The sequence below is a fragment of the Felis catus genome, chromosome D2 (genome assembly GCF_018350175.1).
Source record: "Felis catus isolate Fca126 chromosome D2, F.catus_Fca126_mat1.0, whole genome shotgun sequence".
Lineage (NCBI taxonomy): Eukaryota > Metazoa > Chordata > Mammalia > Carnivora > Felidae > Felis > Felis catus.
The window spans coordinates 75,461,122-75,479,117 of NC_058378.1; the positions used below are offsets into that span (position 1 = coordinate 75,461,122).

General features: G+C 46.5%; 1 protein-coding gene across 2 annotated transcripts in view; it reads left to right on the forward strand.

Annotated features, from left to right (window-relative positions):
• Window positions 1-6,022: 6,022 nt before the first annotated feature.
• Window positions 6,023-17,996, forward strand: part of GRK5 (G protein-coupled receptor kinase 5) — a 217,169-nt gene continuing 205,195 nt past the window's right edge. For both annotated transcript variants that reach the window (XM_003994462.6, XM_023240995.2), the window contains exon 1: window positions 6,023-6,309. In XM_003994462.6, coding sequence (XP_003994511.2) covers window positions 6,258-6,309 — 52 coding nt within the window. In that variant the 5' untranslated portion in view covers window positions 6,023-6,257. The remainder of the gene's footprint in view (window positions 6,310-17,996) is intronic.

Below are 17,996 nucleotides of genomic sequence, written 5' to 3' on the forward strand. Positions count from 1 at the left end.
TATTGGGTCAAATATTCACGTACCTGCCATGGCTTATTTTAGGACAGTAAAACCTTCATATTCATGTCTTGGAGATAATTGGGCCCAGAGTCTCGGGAGTAAGAGAAAGTTTATGTTATTGCAGCATTAAGGTCAAAACTGCTGGAGAGCCCCTTTCACCTGAGTCATCTGGTTTTAAGGGCGCCAAATTTTGCATTCAATTCATCTCACCTCCTCTTTAAGAAGAAATTCTACCTTTATTGTCATGATGGTATCCATAGTTCCACTGTAGGCCTCCAGGCTCCAACAAATGAAGCTGGATTTGGTCACGTCTGGCCTCATAGATGCTACTCATAAGAAGACCAGAAGTGGGTTTTTTGTTGTTGTTGTTCTTTTTTGATGATGGTTTGGATTCTTTTCTTATCTGTATTAACAGAAAATCATAGGCTTTCAAGTAGATTACTAGAAAAGAGACTATTTTTCCTCCTTCCACTCTGGATTAATTTTTATACTTTTGCTGTGCAATTTCCTTACCGAGTTAAGCATTTTCCTCCACCTGAATCTGAGTGCTCAGTGCTGAACGAAACAAAAAATGTCCAGCTTTCTGTGCACCATTTTTGGAGTGACTATCTTGTGTTTCACTCTGTCTGAAAAGTGAATTAAAATTCGTCTGCTTAGTTTAAAAAAAAAAAATAATTGTGCTATCAGTTTAACAACTGGGCTGATTGCAGGAGACAGCTGGATTTGAGGGTGGAAGTGTAGCCAGAGAAGCGGGAGTTCTGGGGACTGAGATTGTCCATGACTTTCTGTGATACTGACCTCTGATACCAGGAGGTAAGTCTCCTACTTTTCCTTTTTAATATCTGATCTGGCAGGGACATGGGGATTTTGATAGTTAACTAGAATGGATTAACCGGATCCCAGAGGCCTAGGTGGGGCTACGTCATGCCATGTTTGCTCCAAGTCAGAAAATATTGCTATATACTCACAACGTGCAAGGCATTTACTAGATTCTATAGACAAGGGAATTGGAAGATGATATAGACACATTTCAGGCCGTCAAGTATAGAAGGCAGATACCTAAATGACTAGCCTCACTGCTCACTTACCCGTTGACCTTGGGCAACAGACCTAATTCTCTGAGGCTCAGTTTCCTCTCTATACAATGGAGGCAACAACTTTGTAACTATTCAGGACACAAGCTGATCTACTGTGGAGACATTCCTAACTGAATATGGCACCAAGAAGGAGGCCTTTCCTTCCCACTAAAGAAGGCCACGTTAAAGTGCTGTAGTTCCAAGAGCATAGAGACCACGTGTGGCTGGGACCATCAGTAGACGTGTGCATATTGGCAGGAACCTCTTTTCTGAACTTGCATGCAAGAACCTGATAGACGGGTGTTTAGATGTCTAAAGGTCATAATCATCTGACAACAACAGGATGAAGCCTCCCAACACATTTATGAAGATCAGCTGGTTCATCGTGAAACCAAAGGCTGCTAAAGCCCCACGTGTTGCTTGGAGGTCACTTGTTTCCAAACTGTGATGTTTCTACTACTATCCCCATTTCATAAATATTATTAATTAGGATGAATAAGTGTTTTAAAAAGTGACCTGACTGTTGGGGCGCCTGGGTGGCCTCAGTTGGTTAAGCGTCCGACTTCGGCTCAGGTCACGATCTCGCGGTCCGTGAGTTCGAGCCCCGCGTCGGGCTCTGCACTGACAGCTCAGAGCCTGGAGCCTGTTTCAGATTCTGTGTCTCCCTCTCTCTCTGACCCTCCCCCATTCATGCTCTGTCTCTCTCTGTCTCAAAAATAAATAAATGTTAAAAAAATTTTTAAAAGTGACTTGACTGTAAAGATAAATATTAAGTAAATAGAAGAATGATCAGCGGTCTACAGCATGGCAAATTTTTTTTTTTAATTTTTTTCAACGTTTTTTATTTATTTTTGGGACAGAGAGAGACAGAGCATGAATGGGGGAGGGTCAGAGAGAGAGGGAGACACAGAATCTGAAACAGGCTCCAGGCTCTGAGCAGTCAGCACAGAGCCCAACGCGGGGCACTAACTCACGGACTGCGAGATCATGACCTGAGCTGAAGTCGGATGCTTAACCGACTGAGCCACCCAGGCGCCCCAATTTTAAGGTTATTTTTATTTATTTTATTAAAATCTTTTAAAATGTTTATTTATGTTATTAGTTAAAAAAAATTTTTTTTTTCAATGTTTATTTATTTTTGGGACAGAGAGAGACAGAGCATGAACGGGGGAGGGGCAGAGAGAGAGGGAGACACAGAATCAGAAACAGGCTCCAGGCTCTGAGCCATCAGCCCAGAGCCCGACGCGGGGCTCGAACTCACGGACCGCGAGATCGTGACCTGGCTGAGGTCGGACGCTTAACCGACTGCGCCACCCAGGCGCCCCCAGCATGGCAAAATTTTTAATGTCAAATTTGGTAACCCCTGGGACCATCCACGAAGGGACTTCGCAGAGGAGGGAATGTTACTGGAAACCTCACACTTCCGATCCCACTTTCAGCTCTCATTTCTCCTCTCTTGGAATCTTCCTCTCTGTTTCCGAAGTCCTTGTGTTTGTGTCCAAAACGATCCTTATTCTAGTCTATCTTGGTAGTCTGCCTTCCAGTTTGCTTTCCTTCCCACTGGCCAGCTCCCATGGGAAATCACCGTTGCTTTCCCCACAGCGCTTGGCACATGGCGGTAAACTCCGAAGAAGGAAAGAATAAACGGGAGAATGAAAGCATTATCTCCAGCTGTTTCCTGATGATTAGGAAGCTGTGATGCCAGGAAAGGCTTGAAAACTCCAGATCCAGTACTATTCAGAAAGCCAGTTGGATTACTCTGGCAAAAGCAATCTATATTTTAGGACCAAGATAAGTTGGTGGCTTTCCTGAATAGTTGATTTCTATTTGCAAGAACTCTGACCCAGCAAGCAACGTTAGCCATGTCATACAGGTGCCAAATGAAGAGTGAGACACTGTGGCTTTTTTGCATTTCTGGGTCACCTGATCCCAAGTGGATTTGGAAGTCAGTATTTGACATATGCCCATCCCTCTCAAACTCACCCACTTTTCCATTTGGATTTCCATTCTTGCGCTCAGCTAGCAAGATTCTCTACTGATCTACTGATATTTAATAGACGACTCTTTCTCGAATCAAACCCAGTTCTCTAGAAGACTGCAGCTGTTAATGCAGTTAATTGAAAGGAATAAGGCTATAATGGTGGAATTATAGGAAGCTATAATGGTGGAGTGGAAAACCCCCTTAAGTCTTAATCACTTAGCCAACTGCCTGCTTTGCTTTCTTACAATACAATTTAAGTTCACTCTGGCAGCCAAATAGGTCAATTGCAGCCAAGTTTTGCTGGCTAGCCTGAGGTAGCCAGAAATTAAGTGCATAGACTCTGAGTCAGACTGCTAGGTTCAAATCCCACATCTTCTGCTTCTTAGTTGTGTGACCTTAGGCAATGTATAAAACTTCTCCTAACCTGGTGACTTTATAAAAGTGGGCTATGTTCTCTACCTCATCCGGATGTTGTGTTCAATGCAATAATCCATGTAAAGCATTTAGCACAGGACCTGGCCCACAGTTGGATCCAGTAAATTTAGCCACTATCATTCCATTCTCCCTTTGGAATGTCCTAATTTCCTCACAGAGGCACAGATACTTGAAGTGTAAACCATTTATTTTGTAGGCAGGATGTCTTACCATGCAGCAGAGAGAGTAGCTAGGCTTTCACTTGCTGAATGACCGTGCAGAACCCACTTATTCTCTCTGGGTCTGTTTCACATCTGTCAAATCAGTCGGGACAGGCAGGATTTTCCAGAGTTACAAACTCAAATGTCTACAAAGGTCAACTAGGTAAAATTAGGCAATCACTGGGGACCTGGGCTGGGTATAAGATAATAAGAGTATTGGCTAACAACATCATATGATAACCATAGATAGCATAACCAGATAATATGGCTAACCATAAAACTTTGCTACTCAAAGTGTGGTCCACTGACCAGCAGGATTGACAGAACCTTGGTGTTTGTTAGAAATAGCAGAATCTCAGGACAGACCTAGTGAAACAGATCTGCATTTTAACAAGGTCCCTAGGTGATCTCTATGCACATAAAAGTTTGAGAAGGCTGCTTCGGAGCACAAACCATCTAAAGGCAATCAACTTTGCTTAGTTTTATTTTGTTTTGCTTTGATGTTCAGTCACACAAACTTTGGGTTCCAACAGGCCTCGGGCTGTAGTTGGTGAGCTCTAAGATGCGGCCAGTTCTAGGATTCAGAGAAATACCCTATCATTATAAATCACGCCTCTGGGCATGTGGATATATAGCCAAGACCAAGCCTGGCTGGGTTGCTTAGAACAGTAATTCCTGCAGTGGAAGATGCCTAAAAAGTCATCTGCTCAGCTCCCAGTCTTCTGACAGGCATACTGTTATTGCCCCCACTCTGCAGACAAGATCAAGTGAGGCCCAGGGAGACCCCCAGACCCAAACCCAGACACCAGGAAGCGGTGGTGGTGGGTATCTGGCATCAGGAACAAGACAATGCTGTGCTGTTAAAAACTGCGACCATTCCGGTTTCCAAGGCTTCGAAAGTCTATTAATTCCTGTACATTCTCCAATGTGTAGTAATTGTTCTCTGTTTCTCCCGGCACCTCCCTGCCACTTCCTGGCAGCCCTAGGGACAGAAGGTTTCCTCCTTTTTGGCAGAGAAGGCCCAGAGCCGGGTTTCTGAACGGATATCCGGCCCACAGGATGCAGAGGAGGCAAAGCCCTCATTGTTCCTTGGGGCCAGCCGCCCCTCCCCCAGCCCGGAGGACACTCGTCGCCCACCACGGGTGACTGAGGGCCCATTTCCCAGGAGTGGGACGTTCAAAGGAAGCAAGGGAGAGAGGCTGAGAGTAGATCTGAAGGCTTGATGTTCTGAGCAGACAGCTGAAAGGCGCTCAGAGCCCCAAGATAAATACGCTTGGAATCTGAAAACGTTATCTCCAACACAGGCTCCCCGCCGTTACTCATTACTGTTGTCCACGGCCGACTCGGGCGATTCCGTGTGCGTTTTCATAAATCGGAATGTTTGACTGTAACGAGGATCGTGGAATCGCGGGTCCCGCTTGCTGCAAGGCACTTTATTAGCAGAAAGGAGCCGCTTCCCACGCCCGGATCCCCCGAGGGCCCGCCAGCGCGCGGAAACGGTGCCGAGCCCTGGGGGGCGCGGTCCGCGTGGACCTGCCGCCGCGCCGCCACCCCGTGGCCACCAGGGGGCGCTCAGGCCGCACGGCTACCCACGCCGCCACCAGCGCCGGGTCGCCGCCGGCTCGCAGACCCCTTCGCGCCCTCGGCGGAAACAAAGTACACCTTTGTCGGCGTCCCGGCTCGTGTGCGTGTGAGACCGCGCACTCTGGCCGGCCGCAGCGTGCGGAGCCCGCCGGGCTGACCTTCCTCCCACCCGAGCACGCCCGGAGGGGCGGCCAGGACCGGCGCCGGCTCCTGCCGGAACGCGGCGCTACGCCCGCCGCCGCCGCCGCCGCCGCCGCCGCCGCCGCCGTGGCCCGTGGACTTCGCTTTCCCGGCTCTCGGCAAGGCGGGAAGCGGGCCAGAGGGAGCCCGGCCCCGGGACTGGGGGGGCTCCGACTCGGCCGAACCGCCTTCGATTCGCCCGCTGCCCCCTCGCAACCCCGCGCCCCTAGCCTCCCCGGGCCGCGCCCGCCTTGACTCTGGGTGAGAGTCCCGGGGCGGGTCTCGGACTCCGGCAGCCGCGCGCCAGTCTGGCCCCAGCGCCGCGGGTCCTGAGGACTCCAAGTCCCAGCAGGCCCGGCCCTGTGAGCGCCGAGACAGGAGGCGCGGCCCGCCTGGCGCCTGCGCAGTGCGGCCGCCCAAGCCTGCTAGTACCACACCCCCGGGAGGGACGGAGGGGAGGCAGAAGCATCCGAGGCATTAAAGCATCCGAGGGAGCCGGAGGGGTGGAGAATGGAGTGACAGAGAAACGCGGAGGGTGGGGGGTGGGGGGGAAAGTGTTGAGGGAGGGGGGAGGGGGGACACAGAGGGAGGAAGAAGCGGCGGCGGCAGCTCCTCTTCGCAGAGGGGGAAAACTCCGAGGGATAAGAGCAGGAATAATGCGGTAGGCAAGGCGGGCTGCTCGCTCCCGGCTCCCGGCTCCGGCAGCAGCAGCGGCAGCCCGAGCAGCGGCAGCAGCAGCGGCAGCACCCCCAGCAGCTGACAGCCCCGCCGGCAGGCTCCCTCGCTGACCGCCGACTGTCAATGGAGCTGGAAAACATCGTGGCCAACACGGTCTTGCTGAAAGCCAGGGAAGGTAAGAGGCAGGGCTGGTGCGTGCCTGGCGTATTCGCCACGGGCCAGGGTGCGGGTGTCGGGCAGCGAGTAGGCTGGGGTTGTGCGTGTGCAGGATGCCTGCAGTGAGTTGGTCGCGAGCAGGACACCTCGGAGAGCTGCTCTGCAGGCGCTTCAGGGTTCCTGCCCTTGGGATCACAGAATCTGGACTTGAGTGGAGAATGAGAAACGTAGAGGTTGCAGGGATTAGGATGTTAAAATATCCCTTAGTTTCCGGCTCTAACCTTACAGACCGTGCCTTCTCGGCAGCTGTTGAAAGGTCAGTTGGAAAAGCATTCATTCAGGAAGAGATGGGCAAACATGCAAACAAAATAGCTTTTCCAGTCGGCCCGGGATGGTTCTGTGAGTGTGAATTGGTGTGTGTGTGAATTGGGGTGTGTGTGTGTGTGTGTGTGTGTGTGCGTCTGTGTGTGTGTTGGGCGGGGAGGGGGGGGAGTGGAATTAGCAGAAGCCAAGTCTTTGCTTGCGCAGGCTGAGTTGATATAGGCTATTGCTGGAAACCATCCGCTGGGAATGTTTCTTAGGGAAATCCCGTCGTGTGGAAGGAAGCTTTTTAAAGGCAAAGTAAGATGTTAAGGAATTAGCCTGTCCATAGAATAACGGGAGAATGGCTGTACAAATCACCTAGAAAATAATTCGGTATTTCAGAGTTGGGTTTTTTCCCCTTTGGTGATGGGAGGGAGAGGTAACTGAACTGCCTGATCTGGGTTCAGTTTAAAAAAAAAAAAAAAAAGGAAAGGTAAGTGTGCTGGGTGCTTAGATGCATTTTGGGTGCAAATTATTAGATTTCCTGCATTTAGCTGGCAGGAAATATCGTCAAAACGAAGTGGGTAAAAGCCTCGGTCAAAGCTATAAACACACATTTGGCCTCTTCCTTGAGATGAAAAGAAAAGAGAAGAAAAGAAAAAGTGGCCCAGAAACTTAGATGCTTCCTAAAATGATTGCATGTAAACATACATATTTAGAAACACCTGGAATTTATGTAACATCTCTTTTGCCAAGATTTGAGCTCTGGCGTGCAGTTGTTTTTACAAAAAGGGGAAGTGGTTTTTCTCTTTCATGGGAGGAGGCTTTATTTGACGCCCCAGGTAGAAGGGAGCCTAAGTAAGGTCTTGACTTCAGAAGGAGACTCAGGGGGCAGCGCACAAAAATGCCTTAGCTACTTCATATTTTCATTCACCCACTTTGATGAATGAAGGAAGAATTTCTGGCTCGCAATAAAACGATTCATGTTTACCCAGCCAGTTCCATCACCTTGTGGCTCTGTACACGCTGTGCGGGTGGGTGATGCACAGCCCAGTAACTCAACCCAGGCTTCACGTCGTAATTTCGTCGTCACATGTGCTCTAAACCAGCCGCCTGGAAGGTTTGCTTTGAAAACCCCAGCAGAGTTTAAAATATGCACGTCCGTCCCCGCTCCATTGGTCAGCTTTGGTGAGAACAGATTTGTAGGCGAGGCTGTTACTTGGTGATTTCAGGTTGTAAGCCCTGAGCTTTTTTCTTTTTACCTAACCTGGCATTTTAACGAACAGGACCGAGGTGGGATCTAGTGGGCTCTCCCCTGGACTGGGCTGTGCGTCCTGGAGGGAAAGAAGTGGCGAAAACAGCCCCCCTCTCGCCGCCTTTGCGACCGCCACCTAGTGGCGAGACGTGGTGGCATATCTTAGGGCTTGGGGGCTGGGAAAGTTTTCCACCCTCCCTCCATTCTGAAATTATTTCTTGGGAAATCGCTGGATATGGTGGTGCTGGAGGCTTTGCAAATTTCACTGGTTTCTCCCCTAAGGAGAAATTCTGTTCTTTAGATTTGCCGCTCTACACATCCGTTTGCCTGGGGCATGCTGTTTTCTTCTTTCAGCATTTGGTGGCTTCTTCTAAAATGTTTTGCTTGGAGTTGACAAAGTGTTATCAATTTTCTCTCCTAAACTGGTCTCTCTCGTTTTTTGTTTTTTTTCCACAGCCTGATATTTTTGTTTGGCAGGTTAACAGATTGGGTTTTTCAGAACAGTAGGGAAGAGAACTGAAGGCCGGAAGCCTATATGGAATGACCGAATTACAGTGATTAAAAGTGCTGGAGAATGTGCCTTTCACTTCCTTTGCGTTTGGAAGTCTTTTCAATTTCTCAGGGAGTTTGGTAGTCATCTCACAGTGAGAAAATAGCTTTGGACGATGTCTTTGAAATGGAGAGGGCCTTGTCTGTAAGGAAACAGAGAGACTGACACATGAATGAGAAAAATTAATCACTGACATGGAAGTTGCATTTTTTAATGTGTCTTTCTTTCTTTCTTTCTTTCTTTCTTTCTTTCTTTCTTTCTTTCTTTCTTTCTTTCCTTCTTTCTTATGTTTAAAGAGAATCCACGATTTTAAGTGCTTCCACTTTCTTCTCACTGGGTCTTTATTAAATATCTGAGCACATGGCTTCTAGTTAGTGTGGAAGGTTTTAGAAATAAAAGCAATTTTGGGGGAAAACTCCTTAGTTTGAAAGAGTGACTTCAAGTATATAACTGAGAAGAGAAAAATAAAATTTCTAAATATTCAGAAATGAAAATTTCAGTTTAATGAAACATCTAACGTAAAATTTCTAGTATCTTTAATAATCCAAGTTGTTTAGAATGTTCTAAAGCACTTCTTACTTGGAGATTCTTGTGAAAGGTTACAGATGAGAAATATAATGGGCGTATGTGAAATTTAATTTAGTTCACTTAACAAAATACATTGTAAACAATTTAAAATGTGGCTTTCAAGTAAAAGTCACATTTGTCCCAAACAATAGAGAAACAGGCCTTGAAGAAAGACAGGCACACTTTGGAAATGTTATAAAGGAAATTGTAGTTGTCCATGTTGGTGGGTAATTTTGGGGCCTATCTTTTGTTATTATTATGCATTCTTAAAGGCAGATGGCTTCTTAATTCACTGTATATTCAAATTCTTACCATAATAAAATATGTATGGGGGAAAACATGAATATAGCAATAAAATAGAAAATCTATAAGTGGATTAGAGTCAAATGATTCATTGTTAGTCATTACAAAACAAAGCAAACTCACGGCACCTTTGTGAAAATTGTTTTGGAATAAGAAAAGATAGATCTCAGAAGATCTAGGTTCAAAATTTTAAACCATCCAAATGTATGTTGTGGGCTGTTTATTTGTCCTGGTCTCATGAGAAAACATTGCCTTGATCACTCTTAGGAACTTCAGATTACTCTCCTAAAAAGTGGTTAAGGAAAAAGAGAAGTTGAGGCTGAATTCATGCCAGTTCATGGAAATGAGCTAAGTGATTAAGCATTTAATGAAAAGAGATCCAGACTAACTCTCTCTCTATCTATCTGTTTACATTTTAGAATCTCAGAAAATTGGCACGCAAGCTGGCGTTGAAATAATAGTGAGAAAGAGTGTTTGCAGAATTCCTTTTGTGTGTTTCTTTTCGGTTTTATTGTTGCGGTAAAGGTTTTTATGTTTTTCTCATATTCTAGATCTCTCGCCTCACTCATTGAGTGAACAGTGATGAGAAGCCATTCTGCCAGGGCTCACCTTCCTTCACAGGGCCAGCAATGGCCATATCTGATTGATAAGGACGACAGAGGGAGTACTGATCATATTTTCCCGCTCATGATCTTAGCAGACACTGAGCACAGGAACCCAGAAGTCAGAAATGTAATATGACTTGGCCATTGGTCACACTTGCCAAAAAGCAGAGTGCGTAGGAACTTTTCTCTCCGACAACTCTGTGACTTGTTGGCCTGGCTCTTCCTGATGAGATAGGGGCCTGGGGAAAAGGTGAAGCTGTGTGCTAGCAGAGGCTAGGGATGGTAGGAGGAGGGAGGGAATCTGTGAGGGGCAGGCGCGAGGGGCAGGCTCTTCCCCCACAGCCTCAGCATTCCACAACAGGACCGAAAGTCCGTGTCTCGCCACCCCCACCCCCGCTCCCCATCCTCTTTCCCTTGCACCCCTAGTTCATGATGATAAAACCGACATGCCCGTATATTTCGTTATTAGAACGCTGGAATGTCTCTGAAGCTTAAGCCTCCTTACTGCCGTCGGCAGGCATACTGATTCCACCCCGCGGCCTCTCGCTTCCATCCTAACCGTACGGGAGAGCAAGAGGAACAGCGTTCACCCTGGCGAAAAGCTGCCTGGCCCATTAAGTACAATGCCGACAAATGAAACTGCCGTTGATTTTCTCTAAGTTTCTTTTCAGTACTGACAACTGTAAGGTACAGACACCAAAAGCGATGTTTTCAGAAGGCCTAGCTCTCTTACAGGAAGACCTCAAGTGACGGTTTTAATTAATCCAGCTGCCTGTTTGAAAAATCATCGGATAAATGCTCACAAGGCTCTCATCTTGCAGTCGCTTAGCTGCTTCTTGTCAGATTCCAAACTCCAAAAAGCTTGATTCGTGCTGTGGCTCTTGCAGTGGCTTGCTAAATGACACACTTTGGGTCCGGGCTGAAGTCTTTAGAAATGTCCATGCGGATTCAGGAAAGAGCTCAACCATATGGCCAAATCCACCTTTACCAAGGGCTATTCACCTCACACCTGGGAGCTCCCAGTGTTCTTGGGAAACCATCCAGGACTGCGGGCAATGGTTAAAGTTCAGATTCGTTGCCAATATATCTGTGGCTCAAGGTAAAGCATTATGATAGCTAGACATTTGTTTTGAAGTAAAAAAAAAAAAAAGTCTTATGGTTACCAAAAGATATCACTGCGGTGGACCATGCAACCGAAAGGAAACTTGAGAACATGAGAGAAGGTGACTACAAACAGGTGACATGTAGAGAAGGAATTTCAGGAATTTCTCCAGTCCTATTCCCTCCAGCCCCCACACCTCATATCAAAATAGAATAGTGAAGATAAAGGGTTTTAAGGTGTGATTTTTAAATGATTAAAATGGCTCATGCGGGCTTAGATAATGGGAGTGATTTCTACTTTAAAACACTTTCTGTTCTATTTCAGGGAAGATTTTATTTTAAAATATCCTAAAGATTGAAAAGATTTTAATCAATCAATCAAACATCTTAAAATTTATCTTTTTGGGGTAAAAACCATGTTGTTCCATTTACTACCATTCAAACACTGGAGGACACACACAATTTTGTATAAATCATGGTAGCTTTTTTTTTTTTTAAGTTTATTTATTTATTTTGAGAGAGATCGAGAGAGCGGGAGCACGCACACTCAAGCAGGGGAGGGACAGAAAGAGAGGGAGAGAGAGAGAATGCCAACGAGGCTCTGCACTGTCAGTGCAGAGCCCTACTTGGGGCTTGAACTCACGAACTTGTAAGATCATGATCTGAGCCTAAATCAAGAGTCAGATGCTTAACCGACTGAGGCACCCAGGCACCCCCCCAAATCATGCTACCTTTAATTTTTAAATTATTTTTTAAGTAAGAAGGTGCTATTTTATTATTTTTTATTTTTTAAATGTTTATTTTTGAGGAGGGGGGAGGGGCAGAGAGAGAAGGGGGAACAGAGAATCTAAAGCAGGCTCTGCACTGTCAGCAGAGAGCCTGATGTGGGGCTCCACCTCATGAACTGTGAGATCATGACCCGAGCCGAAGTTGGGTGCTCAACCAACTGAACCACCCAGGCGCCCCAATCATGCTACCTTTTAAAAAGAAAGCAGTTATTTCCTCACTAGACCATCACCCATGCCCCCTCCAACCATTGGTTAACCAAAGGTTAAGAAAACCATTCTTAATTTGTCTTCGGAGATTCTTACGAGTAGAATTACTCACTCATTCATTCATTTATTCATTCATTCAGCATCTGTTGTTGAAGGACCCTGTGGGAGGATATCAGCCTTATAGACATGCTGCTAGAGGTCAGGGGCCTGTCATCGTTTTCATGTTAGACTTTTAAAAATTTTGTTTACTTATTTATTTCGAGAGTGAGAGAGAGAGAGTGCACTAACAGGAGAGGGGCAGAGAGAGAGAGGGAGAGGGAATCCCAAGCAGGCCCCATGCTGTCAGCACAGAGCCTGATGCAGGGGCTCAAACTCACAAACTGTGAGATCATGACCTGAGCAGAAATCAAAGATCCCAACAATCAACTAACTGAGCCACCCAGGTGTCCCAAGTCTTAGGCTTGTTTTTTAAGTTTATTTATTTATTTTGAGAAAGAGGGAGCATGCGTGAGTGGGGAAGGGGCAGAAAGAGAGGGGGAGAGAGAGAATCCCAAGCAGGCTTTGCACCGTCAGCACAGAGCCCAATGTGGGGCTTGAACTCATGAGCCATGAGATCATGACCTGAGCTGAAGTCGGATGCTCAACTGACTGAGCCACCCAGCTGCCCCTTGTCTTGGGCTTTTAAACTGGTAAATCAGATATGAGTAGAACTAGACTTTTTTTCCTCCCAAAAGCTGAAGTTGATGGTGCTGTGACCTGCATAGCTAGGTTACTGTATTGCCTTCGGCGTTCTTAGAACTTGGAACTTGGTCCTCAGTAGCCTGAGGGACCAAAGTATACTTTAAGGATAATCAAAGGTCATACTTGAGGGACAGGCTGACGTGTGCAGGACAACTGCTAATTTTCCAAGACATTGTGATTTCCTGAAGGTCAGTTCCTGCATTCCTGCAAATGGAAAACACTCGAAGCAGTGGCAGGAGGACCATTTGGTTGAGACATGACAAGATCCAAGGGGAAGAGTGGTGTGCCGGGGTGCCTTCCAGGTGGAACCTTGGAGCTAGGGCAGTGGCCTGGGTGGGGCTGATGGGCCGCCCTTCTGGAGTGACGACGGAGGAGGCTTTTTGTTGGGACTGGTTTGAGCACGTCCTCTGTCACCTGGAATGACCTGGAAGGGTTGAAGGCATCTAGTTCTCTAGCTTGGTGTGCTGTCCAAACATGGTAACTACTAGCTGCTTGTGCTATTTACATTTTAATGATTAAAATTAAAAAATTCAGTTCCTTAAGTATGCTAACCACATTTCAAATGCAGTTACTGGGTTGGACTGCGCAGATATAGAACATTCCCAGCACTGCAAAAAGTTCGTTTGGACATAGCGGCTCTAGGGTTCTGCATATTCAGTTGAAGAGGGCAATAGCCCCCTAGCTTCTGACATGAAAACTGGGGGGAAGGTAAAGGAGTGAGAGTGAGGGAAATGGGAGGGTGTGGAGAAGAGAGAGGGAAAAAGGCAGAGGCAGGGAGGGGAGCTGGGGGATTAGGGATTAGGAATGAGTCACTTCGGAGAACAATTTAGTTCAAGGACACTCATAGATATTAGTGGTGGTGATGAGCCAGTCATATTTTTATTTTTTTCATATCTTGTTGAGAAATTTGCCTAGATTGAGCAACTATCTGACTTTCCTGATTCAAATTAAGTGCATATTATAGATGCAGACAGAGCCCTATGTTCCTTCTTGAAACTCCTGATGTGAGGATATTTTATTTTATTTTTTAAAGTTTTTTAAATTTACTTTGAGAGAGAAAGAGAGAGAGTGGGGGGCATGCCCGTGTGTGAGTGCAGGAGGGGTAGAGAGAGAGGGAGAGAGAGAATCCCCAGTGGGCTCTGTGCTGTCATCAAGGACCCTGACACGGGACTTGATCTCACGAACAGTGAGATCATGACCTGAGCCAAAACCAAGAGTTGGACGGTCAACCGACTGAGCCACCCAGGTGCCCTGAGGATATTTTAAAACAATCATTTTATTAAGAAAAAAAAAAGTTATATATACAGTAAATCCACAGAAGGAAGGGGGAAAAAAACCCCCAACAACCCAACTCTTTCTGTGGACTTCAAGAAGGTGTTTTAAAATAAGGGTGAAAATAGGTAAAACAATTTTAAGGCTTTCCATTTCTTCTGAACAGGACAGATTGGAATAAGACGGCGGAGAAAGATGTCAAAAACACACCATCTTTGGATCTGCTTTCAAATGATTTCTTCTTAAAAACTGTCGCCTGTGAGAGTTGAAAGATTTTAAAGATAACCCAGTTAGAGCTCGCTTAGAGCAGCATAAGCATTGGAAACAATAAAACAGTTAGTTGCTGTTCTTTGGTGTCTGAAGCAAGGAACTCTATTTGAAGTTGTGCCAGAGTCGACTGGTAACATCCTCCTGACAGAAGTCAGTAATAAATTAGGCTAATTTCCATAGGGCCTGCCTTGTCTCTAGGAATTTGCAATCTGTGGAGTATCAATCTTTCTTTAAAAGGCAACCATGATATGAACCTGGAAGGACAACTTCCGGGCATTTGGGGAAAGCAAAAGAAACTAGATAAACCGATAAGATGATTGCCCTGTTGTGCAGTGGCAGAGGCCCACTGTGGCCAGTGCCTTGGCTGCCCCAAGCCTTCTCAGTTGGTCTATTAGTCTGTTCCCTACTTTCCAGACTAGAGATTACCCTGGTGTAATAGATGGGGAAACTGAGTTGAGAGAAAGGAACTCACTTGAACTGTGGGCTTTCCTCGAGCGACCTTCCGCAGTCCTTTCATGTTCCAAAATAAATCTTTCCCCTCCATGTCATGTAAGCCAAAAAGCAAACTCATTTCTCAGGGCAGTATGGTTTCTAAATGTAAATGCCCAGGGCGCCTGGGTGGCTCAGTCGGTTAAACTTCCAACTTTGGCTCAGCTCATGATCTCATAGTTTGTGAGTTCAAGCCCCGCATTGGGCTCTGTGCTGACAGCTTGGAGCCTGGAGCCTGCTTCAGATTCTGTGTCTCCCTCTCTCTCTGCCCCTCCCCCGCTTGTTCTCTCTCTCTCTCTCTCTCTCTCTCTCTCTCTCTCTCTCTCTCTCTCAAAAATAAACATTAAAAAAATAAATGCCCATGAGGTTGCAGTTATGGGAGAGAAAGAGGGTCTCTGTCAGATTTCCTGACAAAGGCAAAATAGGAGTATAATTGCCCTTACACACCCTGATTTCAGGTCAATGCCAATTTGGGAGACATTGGATGAAGTAATTCCTACTAGGTTGTGAATGACTACTGATAGGTGAATCCTCACATTAGGTGTTTCCATTTTATTTATTTGTTTATTATTTATTTATTTATTCAGACAGAGAGAGTGAGCAAGCACGAGTCGGGGAGAGGGGCTGAGAGAGAGAGAGACACCCAGGTGCCCCATAAACAGTTTTACTCTAAAATGGAAACACCTAAACACTTTTACTTTATTTTTATTTATTTTTAATTTTTAAAATATTTATTTATTTTTGAGAGAGAGAGAAACGGTGTGTGAGCAGGGGAGGGAGAGAGAGAGAGAAGACACAGAATCCGAAGCAGGCTCCAGGCTCTGAGCTGTCAGCACAGAGCCCAACACGGGGCTCAAACTTATGAACTGTGAGATCATGACCTGAGCCGAAGTCGGATGTTTAACCAACTGAGCCACCCAGGTGTCACCAAACAGTTTTATTTTAAAATGGAAACACCTAGGGTGTCTGGGTGGCTCAGTTGGTTAAGCACCCAACTCTTGATTTCAGCTCAGGTCATGATCTCACAGTTGTGGGATCGAGCCCTGTGTCGGGCTCCATGCTGAGAGTGGAGCCTACTTCTCTCTCTCTGTCTCTCTGTCTAAATAAATAAATAAATAAATAAATAAATAAATAAATAATAAGTAGGTAAGTAAGTAGAACTGTTTATCAACTCAAATCAATCTGTGACTGAGGAGGCGGCTATATGTGTGCACCCATGGCTCTGGTCCTTTCTGGAGCCCCATTACTGGTGTTCTCCTTCTAGCTGCATCTTCCTCCCTCCCCCATCCCTCACACATACGGACACATCAAAAGAGCAAGGTCAGCCTCTTGGCCTGTCGTCCTGGCAGAGCTTGGCGAGAATCTTGCCACAGAGGCCACAGAATCGCCCCTCAGGGACAGGGTGTTAAACCAGATGGGTGGTGGTGAGGGTATGTCATTGCCAGCGTGCTGCTCCCTTTCCTCGGCAGAGCTGACGCATGGCACTGGGCAGGCCCGTTCCTGCTGGCATTGGCTTACCCCTTGCCGGTCACGTCTGCCCCATGCCCCCCTTCCTGGGGTGCTTGCTACCCCTTGGGAGATCCCTGACCTCAGGCACCTCTGCCTGATGGCACCTTAGGTGTGTGCTCGGGTCTCTGCAGTTTACTTTACTTGATTAAAAAGTAGGGGGCTGGGGTGGGGGAGGTGGGGGTAGCCCGCCAGAATGAGTCCTCTGCCAGATCTCAGGGCATCCCCGTCTCCGTCCCGGGGTGAGGCAGCCTTTTCCTCCAGAAAAGCTTTTCAGGGTTAACCTCTTTCCATTTTTCAGTGGTAAACTTTAAATGTTTGCATTTAGAAGACAGTAACGTGTGTGTGTGTGTGTGTGTGTGTGTGTGTGTGTGTGTGTGTGTGTGTTGCATTAATTTAGCAGCTTTACTTTCCAAGGATCTTTGCAGCTGAGAGGGTCTCTTCCTAGGGGGTCCCCGTCAAACTTGAGATGCTGGAGAGGCAGCATGATGTCACTGCCTGGTAAGGAGGGGACAGGAAGTCAGGCCTTTGCTCTGCCCCTGCAAGGGAAGGTGAACCTTCTAGCTTAACCAGGTCAGGAAGGTAGGGAGGGGTGAAGGATAGAACTACTCAGCTGCAGGACAGAGGGTGCCCAGCCAATGTAATTGGTGGGCATAGCTGATAAAAGGTCTGGAGAAACGTCATTTGAAAACGGAGTTCTACCTTGGCAAGGGTTTTACACCACTTGTGAAATGAAAACAAGCTGGAGGGTCAGCAAATGGCCCAAGAAAAACAGCTTGGTAATGGCTGATGCAGAAATGTGTTCTGCTTCATCTCGATGTTGTCTGTTAGTGCACTCGGGAGGAGCTTGTTGGGATGTTTGGATAACATCTGTGAGGAGGAACTCCAAGCCCTAGGAAAAATAGGGGAGGGGTGGGGGACAAGGAATTGGGCCCCAAACTTGAATGGCAAAGAATGTCTTAGGATCCAGCCTTTCTCAAGTCTAGTGCTGTTGTGGGTCCATGTGTCTAAGCCTACAGTCACTGATTAGGGAGGGTGTCTGTCAAATGAGCACGTGCCTGGTCTGTTCAAGAAACACTTGATGGATGCTCCAAGTTGCGTGGGGGAGAGGGGGAGAGCAGAGAAAGTAAGATCTTCAAGAAATGGCCTTGATGTCACAGTAGATGGTAAATTAGCAAACGATTCGGCGTGGTTAAGAAAGATTAACGGAGGGTATAGGGCAAATTGGAAAATGTTTTCCAAATGTTTGTCTTAACTGTGAAAAATGTCTGGCAAACTCCCCCACCCCCACCCCCAATTTGGAAGGGGTTTGTTTTATTTGTTTTGGAAGAAATAAATATTTGCATTAGATCAAAACATTTGGGGCAAACAGTTCTCCCCAGTTCTGAGGCTCTGTGTGGGTTGGAGGAGATGTTTCATGCTCGTGACGCTCATACCTTTTTTGGCTAAATCGAAGGCACCTTAGGACACAATCTTCACATGTTTTTCACATCACCACTTGAACGAGGCTGAGCAAATGGAAAGAAAATAGGAAGCCAATGATCCTTCCAGACCTAGGAAAGGCTGATGGCCTGCCCTGTGAAGGATGCAATCATTATAGAAACGTTGCCTTTCTGCTTATGGGCAAAGAGGCTGGATCCAATTAAGACTAGGAAAACGTATGTTAACTTGGAGAAAAAAATTTCTAAACAGGCAATTCTGTAATCCTCTCTGGAGAGGAAGAGGCCAGCATGGCGGGGCTTTATGGAT